Raw genomic sequence first — 16,405 nt, forward strand, 5'->3', positions numbered from 1 at the left:
TCTCTTAATAAAGTCTCAACTTTAAACGCCCCACACTGCTTTGTTGTGTTGTGTTGTGTTGTGTTGTGTTTGTGACTACTCACTTCATCGTAAAGCAAACAAACTCCCGCTATTATTTATTATATATTATGTGCAAGCTTCCAAAAAGGTCTCACTCTCACTACCACTTTTCACTTTTGCTACTTTCACCCCGACTCCATTCCAACTTTCCATGCATTTAAAATAAAAGATATAAGACTTTATGATAAATGTTAGGAGAACCCATGTCAAGATATTAACAGGTTTTTCTTTCTCAAGAAAAGATACTTGTTTCTTAAGAAAAAAAAAAAGAAAAAGAAGATACTTATAAGTTTTTGATATAAGTATTAGGGAGGAATTAAATTTCAAATCTCTTATTTAATTGTCCGAAATTTTATTGATTAAATAAATTAGCTAGAATTCGCGCATTTTTTTTATTTATAATTAAGTATACTAAACATGCGCTAAACATTTCCAATATTATATTTTTACAAATATGCTTCAATTTAATTGAGCTTCAATGCTTTTATAATGAGTATAATTGTTTATTTTGTTAACACATGTTTCACTATATATAACAATTAAATTATCCAAATTAATATTTTTAGTTCCTTGTTTTATTATTTATAATAAACATCAACCATTTCATGTTTTTGTTATAATCTTGAAATATTTTTCATCTATTAATATTTTTGTATAATTTGAATTATTTGATTTTAATTCCATATATAATCTATATACTTTTTTTATACTTGATTTAAAACAAATAAAACAAAATCATTTGAAATGATAATAACACAAGACAATAAAGACTTTTTTCTTTGGACTAAGTAAGTAAGTGCATGAAAGAATATAGTAAGCATTATTCCATTCATTAACTTGTACATATGTGTATATTTGGATAAACTTATATTATTAATTAGTGTTGTTTATTTTGCCAGCAGTTATATCATTAATTTATTTAATTTATTTTGCAAAAATATAATTATAACTTGAAATAGATTAATGCTTTTTAAATACTGTATATTCTGTTTTAAGAAGATAAACTTAATCAAATGGACATGTATAAGTAAGAAGAACATATACAATATGAGAGACCGCTATAAGCAACTATGAATAGAAATTTATAAAATTCGGGAAAAAAATTTATAAAAACTCATCGAGCAAGAGAATTTGAAGCTACATATTCCCTCTTGAATGCAAATCCTCTATTCCATTTTTTGTAATCTCCAATCATAATATGTCATGTCTCTAATTTTTTTTTTACATTTTAAAATTTGGATAATTTATAATGAAAGTAAAATAAATGTATGACAAGTTGTAATTGATGAAGTATAAATGAAACACAAAAAATGGTACATAGAATTTAACATTGCAATATTTACCATCCGATGTCTGGAAGAAAATGGAGTTGTTTTTGTTGGCACCCAAAATATAATAAGTCAATTAAAAATTTATTTAAAAGATAGTGTTTGCACTTTGTGTACACTCAAAATGTTCAATAATTTTTTTTTAATTACACAAACTTTTCTTTAACATTATCAATTAAAGTGACACTCAGGTTTTTTTTTTTTAATAATGTAAATCAAAAATTTTTTATTGAAACGGCAAAAATTCAGCAAACTACACTAAATTTCCAACTAACTCATGCTCAACTATAACTACATCAAAATAAAACTTGAGAACATAGTCTAAAACAAAAGAACCAGCCAGCTTGTTGGACAAAGACCTGCCAATACCCTCCATCACTCTAACATAATATTTAACTTTTAGGAAAAAAGATTAGTATTTTGTACAAACTTCAAGAAAGAGTGTAAAATGGAATATTCTAGATGTCACGAAGAATCAATTTGTTAAGGGTGGAGCATGTGTCCACTGGACACAAGCCGAATCCATTTGTTGATAGTCTATAAAATCTCCTGAAAAATGATTGATCACGCCAATAAAAAACCACAAAAGAATTGTATTTTCATATTTATGTTGAGTATTATCCCCCAACATAATTGGAAACCGGAGTGCAAGAAGATAATATATAGATGAGAGTGGTGGTTGTAAAAAAAAAAGGGGGAAAAAGAAAATAGAATAAAAAAGAAGAAGTCGAATTATCGGCTTTTGCACGCCATTCAATACGGTTCAAAAGACGACCTATACAATATCCTCAACTGTGATGTGATATAGAGCCATCATCCCCTGCTCCATGTAACACCACCCAACACGCCCCATACTTGTCCGAGGATGGCTATGATCGCCTCGTTCACGTTAGCTATTTTATTTCCCAATTCACTATGCAGCGCGATTGAAGAAATTATCAATCAATGGTTTTAGTCATTTGATTGTAATGACTTATATAACTCATTTAAATGTTACATAGAAAATGGTGGAGCTTGTGTCTAGTGGCCAGTACCCTAACGGATTCAGTGGCCACTGCCACTGGACACAAGTTGAACCCCATAGAAAAATTTTAAGATTACATCCTCTTGTGCCGCAATTTTCTTATAATTCATTAATTTTGATGTGGCATACTATGAGTGATGAGTTTATGTGTAAGCGACAAATATTTAATCACAATTTATCATATAAGATAATTATGAAAAATAATATGGAGTAATTTGTGCCCTAAAATAACTTTCTAAATTGCAACATAGTGGATTTTTTGAGATCACTTCAAATTGTTTGGATCTACGCTTTGTCCAAACTTTAAAGTATAGGTAAATACAAAGTTATTTCAGTTTCTTACAATGGCACGGGTTGTCAGTGATAGCTCTAAAAGTTTCACTCTTGTCAAAATGACAAGGATTTCAATAAATCATATGCGTTTGAAATTGGAATTTTTTCGTATTTACCAGAAAATATTTCGCACACCCAATACATTATGCATAATGTAATAAATAATTTCACCATAATTTTTTATAATTATTTTTAATCTTTAGCACATCATAAAAACATTAAAATTATTTTGCTTTAAAATAAATACTTGTTTTAATTCAAAGGCCAAAAAATTATAGTTGAATTGTGAATTTCAGTCTTATAAAATTAATTGTGAATTTTAAGTAGCTCAATAGATAAGATCTTTTATGGTTGATTAATTAGTTTGAAAAAAAAATTATAAACATATTAACTTGATGATGAAGAAAAATCACTATTGAGGGAAAAACATTCTTAATTTTTTTAAAAAAAAGAAGTTATTGCCTACAAAGTTTCTAACACAAAAAAATAATAATTTAATTATTTTGCTGAAGTAAATTGGATAATGGGTTACCTAAAACAATTTATCTACACCGTTAGCTAGAAGCTACTTTTCAGTTTGGAAATTTCACTCCTCAACCTTTTTATATGTTCGGTTTATTAACTATTAATTTTGGATAAAAATTATTACTAATATTTATTAGGACCCAGTCACAGCTTTACAAGGACAAGACATATGTACAAGTATCTCTGAGTTGACGGCGCATCATATCTAGTAGTGGTGCGGTGCAGGGAATATATTCCATAAAAAAGGCATCAAAAGCGAATAATCGAGAGTAAAATAAAAGCGATTCCGACATAGATGCGTCGAATAATCTGAGTAAAGATGAAAGGGCTTTCTTAACCAATTCCTCGGTCCCACATCTCGCATCTACATGATAATCACCACTCACCAACCGTCTGATCATTTCAAATCTCACATCAAAAACTCAATCCAACGGTCACTGTCATAAATCGAAAACTCACATTTTTAGGCAAAAACTCCTTCTTGTCCATACATTTTGACCTTATTTTAATTTTGATCCCCAAGTTTTCGTGCATTTTATTTAAATCTTATCATTTTAGTACCAACCCTCATTTCACTTTAAAAAAAAGACAATTTTTTTAATAAAGGAAGAGATTAATTTTAAATAGAAAAGTTAATGAATGTCATGAAAATATTGATTTATAAAATATTTTTTAAAACTTTTTATGATAAAAGAAACAAATAACTAATGTTTTTGACAATTTTTTTTATTTTTTTAATAAACGTAATATTAAAAATTTCTTAAAATGATCAATTAACAAATGATTTAAGGTTTAACTGTCCCATTTTTTAACTAGCTATATGCATTTTAAAATATTTTTTAAGTTTAATTTTATTATATATATGATGAACTTTTAACTTATTATGTCCACCTTATAATGATTACTCTTATCATCAAGTTAAAACACCAATCAATTTTTGATACATTAATTGGTTTTTAATGTAAGTTGAGTTTGAACTTTGATAACAAAAGTTTTTACTAATTATGTTATTTGGAACACACAAAACAATTTTTATAAAAGTTTGAAATTTAACGTGTCCAATAACAAAATTTTTATTTATTTTTTAGCCTTCTCCTTCAATATATAAGGTGCAAAATAAAAATTGTGAAAACTTGAATACTACGTTAGAAATAATTCCAAAACATAAGGATGAAAAATATTTTTTTTACCACCTTAAAACAACAAAACACAGGTAAGCAATTTTTATCCTTAAGATCATTTTCATTACGAATGCTAAATGCTATAAATGGTAAATTTTAACATCAAATTTGTAAAAGTACTAAAAAACAAGTTATAACAAACCTGCAAAACTTAAAAAGAATACTATTTAAGCTACAGTAGCTCCAATCTAAACTTGAAAGCACACTGTAGCTCCAATTGAAAAAAAAATTATTATTATTTTAATGACTGTAGTGGAAAAGATGGTTTGTGTAGTTTATTATTATTTTAATGAGTAGTTTATATTATTTAAATAAAATGATAAAAAAATAGAACTTTTGATATTGATTATATTGTAAAATGAGTTATTAAAATTAATAAAGTAACTTTTTAAAATACTAAATACTAAGGAGTGTTTAATATATATAGTTGAAAATATGTATTGTAATACGGTGCGTTTGAAAAAATACATCAAAATGCTTATACATTTAAGTGGGACCAAACACCCCGCTAAGAATTTTCAAAGGCTTTGATGGGAATGCTGTAGCCCTCTTATAAAACCACTTGAACCTTGGCCCAAAGAGCTTCACTCACTGATTTCACTCTCTGTGACTCTCTGTCTCTCCCTGTGCGTGTGTTCTGTGTTTAGCTTAGGCTTTTCATTTTCCGGCGCGTGGGGACACGCGAGTGTAGCTAGGGTTCCGGCTTAGGATGGCATTGCTCTCGGAGCTGGCGACGGAGATCGTGATCCCAGTCTGCGCTGTGATCGGGATAGCCTTCTCGTTCGTGCAGTTTGTACTAGTCTCGCGCGTGAAAGTCACGCCCGAGCGCCACGCGCCGCCTCAGTCGGTAAACAACAACAAGAACGGTTACGGCGAGTACTTGATCGAAGAGGAGGATGGCATCAACGACCAAAACGTCGTCGCTAAGTGCGCTGAGATTCAGAACGCCATTTCCGAAGGTGAGAGAGCTTAGATCTAACGGTTCTTGTAGTTTTTTGACCCAAAAAAAAAAAAAACTACGAGCTTTTGGATTTCGTTTGGCAACTAAGAAAATGAAGGAAAGTTAAAAAAAAAAAGAAAAGTCAGATTTTGAGCTTACTAAATTATTCTTGACTTGTTTTTGTTAAGAAAACGAGCAAAAGAAAGTGAAATTTCGAACTTGAATTTTTTTTTTTTAAAAAAATGGTTTTTCAGCTGAACTGGTTAGTTTTTTCTGTTTTCAAAAAAAGAACAAAAAAAAAAGTTGTGAACTTTACGTTTTGGAAAATCAATAATTGTCGCAACCAAACAAGGTGTATTATAGGGTTTCATACGTTAACAAAAGTTGACGAAACCTTTGCGTTTTTGGAATTTTTCTACGTATGAGATAGAGTACCCTTTTATGGACTTTTTTTTACGTTAAGCTTTTACTATCAGTAAATGTTTTTAATTATTTTTCCGTGTTTACTTTAGATCTAGGAGATAAGGTATATTTTCAATTTTTATTTTTATTACTGGGATGGATGTTAATGATTCTTGTCTTTTTCTATGTAAATACGTTTGGCTTTTTGGGTATTTATTATAACTGTTTACTGCACGTGTGGTGCACGTGAATGCTGGCATTCAATGTATGTGGCTTTATTTACCGTGTTGTAGCATCTTTGGGGATCAAAGATATTGTGCATTATAAAAAGATTTAAAAAAAAAAAAAACAACATTTAAAACAATTTTGTTTTATTCTTTGTTGTTTTCTGCCTTTTTGTTTGGATTTTCGTGTTGTTGTTTGGGAAAGTAAATGTTATTCGTGTTTACCTTGTCGTTACTAGGAGTTATTTTTTTTGTCCTATGTAAATGAAGGATTTCAGGGGTATTTTTTAATTATTTTTTTTAAAGAAACTGAGAATATGGCATGTGGAAATGGATCTACATTCTGACTTCTGAGTATTTTGAGCAAGTAATTTTAGTGGTAGTAGTGTTAAATTGGAGCTTGGCAGTTGCATATGCGCGTGGCAGAGAATGGTGTCAGTATAAGAAATGGTTCGAATTACCTAGGGGAAAAAGAAAAAAAAAAAAAGAAGATATAGTTTTGTGGCTGAAAAGAATATTCCTATTGCGATGCCACAGGGATAAGATGCCCCTTGCTTTTTGCAAAACATCATGGGCATGTCATTTTGTCTAATGCTAATGAAGTTTGTTTGATAAAGTAGGACTCTTGTTTGTCAATAACCCTTGGTAATATAATATGTTTAAAAAAAATAAATTTGATAATTATGATAGTTATTAATAGATATTTATTATGATTGCATTTGTATATGGATCTATATATTTTTAACATGACATGCTAAGATTTTAATGGAGATTTTAAATATAGAATAGAAATTTAAATTTAATTAAAAATGTATATATTAAAATAATTATGTAAAAAATTGTGAGACCTCAAAAGCTTACATGACATAGTATTGTGAGGTCATCTAAAAGTTGGGCTTGGTTATATACATATGGATTTATGTATGTAAATAAATAGATAAAGTCGTTGGTTAAACAATCTCATTGTAATGTATTAATTTTCCAAAAGTCTTGTATGGAATCCCTCACAACCAGTGCTCATTTCCCATTTGTTGATTATTTGTCAAGTTATGGCTATTACAAATATACTACATAAATCTTACAAACTCGTGTGTCAACTTTTAAACATAAAACAAAAAAGAAATCAAGAAATTTATTTATCATATTGTTGATGTGGCACTGGGTACAACCTTATTTTGTTGTTGATGAAAGTCATTGCCACACAATTTTGTAAGCTTTTTGTACTAAAATTGGTAGTAGCTTTAGCATTGATGATAAATTTTTTTTATTACACCAGTCTTTTCAATCCCTGAATTTTCTTCATCTTTAGATTTCCTACCACTGTACTGCATAATTCTATGCGACAATGGGTATCTGTTTGCAACTTGATATTGCCAGATTTGCTACTTTGTTGGTAATGGCCAAATAATTATGATCCCTGATTTATTTGGAGCAGTTTATAATCTTTGCTTGCAGTCTCATATGGTTTAGGCACTTCTCTTATAAGCTAATTGTGTATATGTTCAGATTTTAAGCTTATCACCAGATATGGTTGTATCTCTATTTTATTAAAATTATGGTATGCATTCATGTAACAGGTGCGACTTCCTTCCTCTTTACCGAATATCAGTATGTTGGGGTCTTTATGGTTGCTTTTGCAATTTTGATCTTCCTCTTCTTGGGCTCCGTCAAGGGCTTCAGCTTAAAGAACCAGCCCTGCACTTATGATGCAGAAAAGTTATGCAAGCCAGCACTTGCAACTGCAGTCTTTAGCACTGTCTCTTTCGTGCTTGGTGCTTTAACCTCAGTTTTGTCTGGTTACCTTGGAATGAAAATTGCTACTTATGCCAATGCAAGGACAACACTGGAAGCAAGAAAGGGTGTTGGCAAGGCCTTCATTACTGCATTCAGATCTGGTGCAGTGATGGGTTTTCTACTTGCTGCAAACGGTCTTTTGGTTCTTTACATTACTATCAATCTCTTTAAGCTATACTATGGTGATGATTGGGAAGGCCTTTTTGAGGCTATAACTGGTTATGGTCTTGGTGGATCTTCCATGGCACTCTTTGGAAGAGTTGGTGGCGGTATTTATACTAAGGCTGCAGATGTTGGTGCTGACCTTGTAGGAAAGGTTGAAAGAAACATTCCAGAAGATGACCCAAGAAACCCAGCTGTAAGCCACGTCTCTTTTCTAAAATTAATTGTTTTAGCCACTGTTGTTGTGGGTTTGTAACTTGTAATGATTAAGGTATGTTGTCGTTCATTCAGGTAATTGCAGACAATGTTGGTGATAATGTTGGGGATATTGCTGGAATGGGATCTGATCTGTTTGGCTCATATGCTGAATCATCTTGTGCTGCCCTTGTTGTTGCTTCCATCTCCTCTTTTGGTATCAACCATGACTTCACTGCAATGTGCTATCCACTTCTCATCAGTTCTATGGGTATCCTTGTCTGTTTAATCACAACCCTCTTCGCAACTGATTTCTTTGAAATCAAGGCTGTCAAGGAAATTGAACCAGCACTGAAAAAGCAACTAATCATCTCCACTGTTCTCATGACTGTGGGGATTGCGATTGTTAGCTGGGTTGCTCTGCCATCATCCTTCACAATTTACAATTTTGGGGTTCAAAAAGTTGTGAAGAACTGGTAAGGTTTACTCATTTTTCCTTTCATATGTGTTATGTAGAAAGTTGCTGTTTAAGTATATTGTTTTCCACACATAAGTTCTTATTCTATACTAACTGGTAACCATGCATATAATCTTCAAGAACATTCTAGATGTATATATATATATATATTTTTTTTTTCTCGATAATTCGATAGTTGCAATGGAGTGGGGGGGGGGGGGATTTGAACTCTGGATGTCTCCTTTGGAAATACCAAGAGGTGCTAGTTGAGCTACAAGGCTCTTGGCTCTAGATATGTTTTCAAACATATTATTTGTGCTCTTTTAATTTACAGATCTGATTATCATTTCTAATTTTGATTTATGTTCATTTTGTCGTTGGGGGAGGGTGGTCTTTAGTTGTTAGGTTCCGGGTGTAATACATTCTTGCTTGCACTATACTTTTGCACATTATTTAAGGTTCACAAAGGAAGGTCTTTTTCTATACGTGGAGTTGTTTAACATTCGGTCAGAGATTTTCCTAACACAAGCCATCTATAACCCATATATTTCTGTTAGTTGACTTTATATCTTCCGGAGGTGCTTTCCAGTCTATTATATGCTGTATAAGTAATTAGATTGTAAAATGAGCTACAAAAGACCATGTACTTCCTGGTGATGCGCTCAGTGATTTGATCAATTACCGAGTCGACATTGGTTGAATTCATCCTGCTTTAACCCACTTGAATTTCATTAGTTGGCTTCTCTAAGTATTCAGATATATGAAATAATGAACATGTCATTATTGATATGCAACTACTGACATCAAATGTTCTTACAGGGAGCTCTTCTTGTGCGTGGGTGTTGGTCTTTGGGCTGGACTTGTTATTGGGTTTGTTACAGAGTACTATACTAGCAATGCCTACAGGTGTTAAAATTATTAACATGACAATGATTCTTTCTTTTTGCTTATTACTTATGTATACTTACCCACACAGTTCCTTATTGCAGCCCCGTGCAAGATGTTGCCGATTCCTGCAGGACTGGAGCTGCCACTAATGTTATATTTGGCCTTGCTCTAGGATACAAATCAGTCATCATTCCAATCTTTGCCATTGCAGTTAGCATTTTTGTTAGTTTCAGCTTTGCTGCAATGTATGGAATTGCAGTGGCTGCTCTTGGGATGCTGAGCACCATTGCTACTGGGTTGGCTATTGATGCTTATGGACCCATCAGTGACAATGCTGGAGGTATTGCTGAGATGGCGGGCATGAGCCACCGAATCCGTGAAAGAACTGATGCCCTCGATGCTGCTGGTAACACCACTGCTGCCATTGGCAAGGTACTGTGATACCCGTCTGTTCTTGAGTTTTGTTATCGATTTGATTGTGCAAATGATGATATATTAGTATAGAGTTTTGCAGATTCATTTTTTATGGAACTAGTCTTATATAGTCTGGGAAGATGCCTCAGTGTGACTTCCAACATGACTATAGAAACATAATCTAAGCTGCTTGCTGCCTCCCACAAGCCTTGAACCCCGTCTGTTTCTCGCAACTAACTGTGCCAGCTTGTCTGTGCCGGTTTCTTTTTACCTTGATTAGTTATTTTTTTTCACCCAACAAAAGAAAAATATCAGTTTTTTGTTTTCTTGTCTTTTTTCTTTTAAACTACAAATTACATGTCTTCTACGAAGTTTTATTCCTTATGGATTTCACTGAGCTTCAATTCTCATATGTTTGTAGGGATTTGCAATTGGATCTGCTGCACTTGTGTCTTTGGCTCTATTTGGTGCTTTTGTGAGCCGTGCTGGTATTTCAACCGTTGATGTATTGACCCCCAAGGTTTTCATTGGACTGATTGTGGGTGCCATGCTTCCTTACTGGTTCTCTGCCATGACAATGAAGAGTGTAGGAAGTGCAGCCTTGAAAATGGTTGAGGAGGTTCGTAGGCAATTCAACACTATTCCAGGTCTCATGGAGGGTCTTGCCAAGCCTGACTATGCTACCTGTGTGAAGATCTCCACTGATGCATCCATCAAGGAGATGATTCCTCCTGGTGCCCTTGTCATGCTTACACCTCTTATTGTTGGAATCTTCTTTGGCGTGGAGACCTTATCTGGTGTTCTGGCTGGTTCCCTTGTTTCTGGTGTGCAGGTAATGTTAAATTATTGAAACATTGCAGTAACTGTGCTTCTCAAATTATATACTATAGCAGTAACTAATATAAATTTGTATTTTAGTCAAAGAAATGTTATGAATGTCCAATTGGACTTCATATCACGAATGATTACTGTAATTGTTTGCTGACTTTACTATGCATTTTGGCTTCGGGTTTGTGCTTTTACAGATAGCAATATCTGCATCTAATACCGGTGGAGCTTGGGATAATGCTAAGAAGTATATTGAGGTAAAAATCAAGTAGCTAATTTGTTTTCTCCACATCAAGTTCCTGGTCATCATTATTTGACCAATTCAGAGTACTAATGAGGTTTTTTTTTGGGATTGAATTGTCAGGCTGGTGCTTCAGAGCACGCAAGGAGCCTTGGCCCGAAGGGGTCTGACGCACACAAGGCAGCTGTGATTGGTGACACCATTGGAGACCCACTCAAGGACACCTCTGGCCCATCACTCAACATCCTTATTAAGCTCATGGCAGTTGAGTCGCTCGTGTTTGCTCCTTTCTTCGCCACTCACGGTGGCCTTCTTTTCAAGATCTTCTGAGAGATGACAAAAAAGAACACTGGGGGCAAGAAGTTTAGTTCAATTTTATCTTAATTTTGTCCGCCGGAAGAGGTTTATTAACTTGCTCTTTTCTTGTATCATTATCCTTCTCCGCCCTTAGGTAGTGTTTGATTCAATCATGAACTTTGAGAATTAATTTTGCGAAATGATTTTTCCGAATATGAGGATCACATTTGAAAATTGCGCTTGACGTAGGCCGCAAATTTCATATTGACTACATATTTGCATTATGCAGTAAGCTTACTATAAAAGTCTTGTGGAAAATGATTTTATTGAAGGTCTTGAGGAAAATGATTTTATTGAAGGGTTTATGGAAATTGAAAACGCTTTCAACTCGTGCCTTTTAAAGTTTTCTTCCTAAGACTTGAGTGCGTCAGGCCTTCAAGGGTTCATTGGGAAAACGCTTTCAACTTATGCTGCGTTTGTTTTAGTGTAAAATATTTTTTGGGTGTAAAATAATTTCAGGTGAAAATATTTTTGGGAAAGAAAAGTATTTTGAGGTGTTTGGTTGTGTTCTTAAAAATATTATAGGAAACACATTTTCTACTTGATGCTCATATTTTCTCAACTTTCAAAAAATATATAATATCATTTTTCAACAGATAAACACAATACAAACAAAACCAAACCAAAACATTCATCAAATCTAGTCAAATTGAGAGAGAAGGAAGAGAGAGAGGCGACTGAGTTCGATTTAAAGGTAGTGGAGGCAAGATTGCACAGTGGCTCGCTCGTCTTGTGGTGGTTTGCTCGACATGGGTAGAGAGAAAAAGGGTAGATCGGTGGTGGAGTCGGGCGAGGAAGGAAGAGGGAGGAAGAGAGAAACAAGGCAAATCAGCGGTGGTGCTTTAGGCAGCGCGATCTTGTCGGTGCTGCGGTGCAACAAGATTGGTGCAATCTGGGGTTGGGGGCGGTGGTGTGATCTGGGCTTCTCTCTCTCTCTCTCTCTCTCTGGAAAATAAGATTTGAAGGTAAAATAAGAACAGGTATGATTTTATGGGGTATTTTACCGTCAACGTGTAAAATAATTTTTGTTGACTCAATTTTCTGTGCGTACCAAACACAGCTTGGTGTAAAATAGTTTCTTGAAATGCTTTTTAGCCAAAACAAACGCAGCCTTAGATGCATTTTGCCTGATCAGACATGGAGTGGTGATCTACTGAGTTTCTATATTCATTTAGTTTGAAAGCTTTTTTACGGAAAAAAAAAAAGCAGGGTTTAACAGAGATTTAAGACCATGATGTCTATCCCTTCATTTATTTTAGGCCGTATTTTTAGCACTCTGCAGTGGGGTTTTAGTCAAACAACCCATCTTTTTTAAATTCATCAATGTCCTTCAGAAGTTCGTCTAAAAAACTAAGGAAACTCCATTTTTTTCTCTCCCTTTAAAAGGATAATCACATGGAATCTAAAGAAACATTACAAAAGTTGGCTATTAGAACTTCATAATTTTACCCATTTAAATGGGAAAATTATTAAGTACTTTCTTATCTCACATGAATGATGAGTTTTATCATGAATTTAATTAGTGGGACTCACTATTCATGTGAGAGAAGGGAGTGTGCATTTATGATATTTCGAGAGTACATAATAATTTCTCATTTAAATGAGGGAAATGAGATGGATCATGAATACGGTAATGTAACTCTCAGTGAAGAGGAAAGAAAATGTGAGGAAGATGAAACAAATAGAGGGGAGAAGAAATTATTAATTTTCATGAATTGTGTTTGGTAGGAGGGATAAAAGAAAAACAAAGCACAAAGCATTAAATTCCTATTATATTTTTGTATTAAATTGATAAGATGATCAAATCAACTATATTAGACATTTTCTCCTATTTTTGAAAGATTAGAAATTGTGGATTTATCTTTTTTTTTTTTTTGTCCTTCCACTTTTCTAATTTACCATAAAAGAGAGTATTAATCCATCTTGTATTTTCTCTCTACCATTTTCTATCAATCTACTTTCCACCCTACCAAGCACGCTCTTTAAGTCCCACATCCCTCTGGCCAAGTTCATAGCAGCTCCCCTTTTGATGCATGGAATACTCCCTTCCTTGGGTGCCTAGGATTCTATTCCTTAGTTATCTGTAACCTGATATCTGCACTAAACAAATATTGAAAAATATATTGTTGTAACCATTATTGTACAAAGAAACAGCATAACGTTGTTCCACACTCTAGTTTTCAATTACCCAGATCAAAGTTCTAAGTATTAACATTAAGCATATCTCCAACGTGCAGCCAAGCTATAAGTAGGAATAAGGAGTCTACAAATTGTTTACATAAAAGGACAGAGATTACCACTGAAGTAACATAGGTGAAGTGCCTTATCTGTTCATAAACCACGCAAGACTAAGATAGTACAATTCTAGACTTTTGCCACATGAAGAGCTCTCAATCCTCCCTGGTAATATTCCCAGTATGTATCAGCATAGTCTTTCACCTTCTTGAATAACTTTGGCCTTTCCTGGTTGACCAATCCTTCTTCAGGTCCAATCTCTTTTTTCCGTTCAGGCGTATAGAACATAGCCACAGAAATCCTCTCCCTCTCAGTGTTGGTCAGTACCCTATGTACAGGGCTCTTGAACATTCCATTAGTCATTATCTGCCATTATAGTAAACAACCAATTATAAAATGCTACCATGTATTACACTTCTACATAAAATGCTACCGTATATATTTTCAACTGTTTAAACTTCTTATTATGCTAATTGCAGTGATATAGAAGTAGATTATCTTTCATTAATAAGCCTTACTTTGCAAATTATAACCATTTTTCTATTATGGTATTTTTGTCCCTTTTTGGAAATGTATGACTCTGTCTTCTTTGGAAAGATCCATGATGATACTGCCACTGCTTAAGTTATTTTATTGATAGTTAAATGTGAATCGCTAGAGATGTTTAGATTACTTCCAGTCTTCACATTTTAGTGCTCAATAGGTGCTGCAAACTTCTGCCTAAGCAAAATCCAGCTCTAGCAATAATAGTTTTCACATAGAAAATCTCTATGAGAATTACTTTTTGTTGTAGCGTATGCAAATTCATGAGTATGCCTTTTAGATTACACTGTAATTAAACTGCACATATACCGTACCTCTATTTGATCACCCATGAGGACAAAGAGAGCATGAGAGATTGTGGGAACGGTATACCACTTCCCATCTTTGTGGACTTGAAGACCTTCTACATCATCTTGCAAAATGATGGTGTATCCTGATCCATCTGCATGGGGCTTTAGGCCTAAAATAAGATCAGGCCTTTCACAACATGAGTAGTAGTTGAACCGTGCTTTAAGAAGTTCTCTTTCACCAAACTGATTCAGGAAGCAATTTTCTTCTAAACTCAATGATTTTGCCATGGCTTTGGAAACAGTCTCTGTGAAAGTCTTCATCTTGATTGTGTATTCTTCTAGAACATCTCTGCACAATTGCAATTACCTCAAGGATATTTATATAGTCAATTTTTTGTGTGTAATTACAAAACCCATTTAAGAGGGGACGGGGGGTTTAATGAGAGTGAAACAACATAGAGCACCGATGCTAGTGTGCATGCTCTTTATCAGCATCCCTTAATTTTGTTTGTTTGCTATATCGACTGGCACTTTTGATGATTACGATGATATATTTACATTGCTTTGATGCTTTGTGCGTATGCGCATGGTTGGTAAATATTTAATTCCTATGATGCCAAGCAGTCTAGTGTTATGCAGAAATTAATAAACTTAAGAGGTTGCAGTTCAGCTACAAATTAAAAAAATCTATGATGCGAGTTTTCTACAAGTTTTTGAGTATTTTTGTCCATTTGGCTAATTAGTTAATCATTTTCAATGATTTATAAACAACTATTATACCAAAACAATTTGATGAGTGTGCTTTCAGGATTTAATTTCTCTTACTACATTTTAGGTTTATTCAACAATATCTTGGTTTCTTTGCAATAAGAAGGGCAAGGTGGAAGCACCTGAAGGCTGCTGGGCTATCTGGCCAAAATTTGCTCTTTCTTGTATCTTCTGGGTACACATCAACAAACAAGCGATCGGACCAATCAAGGGACTGACCTTCTTCTGGGACAGGATCAGCTCCATACCCTTCGAAGTCTTTAACTCCTTTAGCAATCTTCTTCTTCTCTTCCATGGGCTGCTGGAAGAAATCCCTTGTTACTTGACGTATCTCATCTAGAAATGAAGTTGAAATGCCATGTCCTATTGCCTACAAAACCAGTAGAAAACCCATATGTAATACTGAGAGCTTAAAATATATGGCCTGGAACACAAATATTTCAAACCGAACTTAAAACACAAACCACGTTGCAAATTAAGTTTATATGTTGTATTTTACAATACATTCAGATGTATGATCTTCTAAGTGACACTTTTCCTGTTGCAGGGTATTCCTTACCATCAAACAATAGCTTATGATAACTAGCTATCACACATTCAATTGCAAGAAGATTTAGATCATTATAGTTTCTACTAGGATTAATTTGTGAGAGGAACTACAAAATGGTTCTTGATAACTAGTTCTAGGGGATTCTCATGCACTCTTAAATTCTAATTCTCAGGAGGACATAAGAGTTCCTAATATTAGTACTCTTTATTATACTAGTAATCTAGATTAAGAAGCAGTGGTCACTAGAACGGCTTTATACATACACACACAAAGCTGAATTTAGACCTGAAAGTAGCCCTATGAAGACAGTGCTGATCTAAGTTTCTGTAGTTCTTCTTCTTGTTCGTAGATTGTTGCCGTAGATGAGAGGAGACTGAGGTCGATGACAGGGATTGAAGATAAGGCAGAAGAAACATCTTCAGTATCACCTCCTCTGCAAATATAGAGGGATGGTGGCTCTTCACCTTTGAGAACCATTTCCTGGACACGTCTTGATAGCAATAAATCCGCGGTTGGAATGGAAACTCCGGCCATTTTGTCAGCTCCTCAGTAGGATTCAGGCTGGAAGGATTCCTATGAGAACTTGATAATGTTATATAGTGATTTATGGTGGATAGTGATTAGTGAATGATTGGAGCATATGTGAACTCTTTGCTGCTTATAGCC

At 33.9% G+C, this 16,405-nt stretch overlaps 2 protein-coding genes across 3 annotated transcripts; one reads left to right on the forward strand and one right to left on the reverse strand.

The window, feature by feature from the left end:
• Window positions 1–5,033: 5,033 nt before the first annotated feature.
• LOC142635966 (pyrophosphate-energized vacuolar membrane proton pump 1) lies at window positions 5,034–11,527 on the forward strand. Its single transcript, XM_075810014.1, has 8 exons — window positions 5,034–5,410; window positions 7,595–8,169; window positions 8,265–8,644; window positions 9,445–9,531; window positions 9,615–9,945; window positions 10,349–10,759; window positions 10,953–11,012; window positions 11,120–11,527. The coding sequence occupies exons 1-8, from the start codon at window positions 5,161–5,163 to the stop codon at window positions 11,324–11,326; spliced, it is 2,301 nt and encodes a 766-aa protein (XP_075666129.1). The 5' UTR covers window positions 5,034–5,160; the 3' UTR covers window positions 11,327–11,527.
• Window positions 11,528–13,449: 1,922 nt separating this feature from the next.
• Window positions 13,450–16,405, reverse strand: LOC142636555 (protein SRG1-like). 2 transcript variants are annotated; one of them, XM_075810811.1, is made up of 4 exons: window positions 16,025–16,405; window positions 15,312–15,559; window positions 14,446–14,770; window positions 13,450–13,954 (listed from the first exon to the last, which is right to left on the reverse strand). In XM_075810811.1, the coding sequence occupies exons 2-4, from the start codon at window positions 15,482–15,484 to the stop codon at window positions 13,718–13,720; spliced, it is 735 nt and encodes a 244-aa protein (XP_075666926.1). In that variant the 5' UTR covers window positions 15,485–15,559; window positions 16,025–16,405; the 3' UTR covers window positions 13,450–13,717. The 2 variants fall into 2 exon arrangements, with proteins under 2 accessions (XP_075666926.1, XP_075666927.1); XM_075810812.1 differs by lacking the exon at window positions 16,025–16,405 and having other exon boundaries at window positions 15,312–15,583.

Source organism: Castanea sativa, chromosome 5 (assembly GCF_040712315.1).
Source record: "Castanea sativa cultivar Marrone di Chiusa Pesio chromosome 5, ASM4071231v1".
Classification (NCBI taxonomy): Eukaryota; Viridiplantae; Streptophyta; class Magnoliopsida; order Fagales; family Fagaceae; genus Castanea; species Castanea sativa.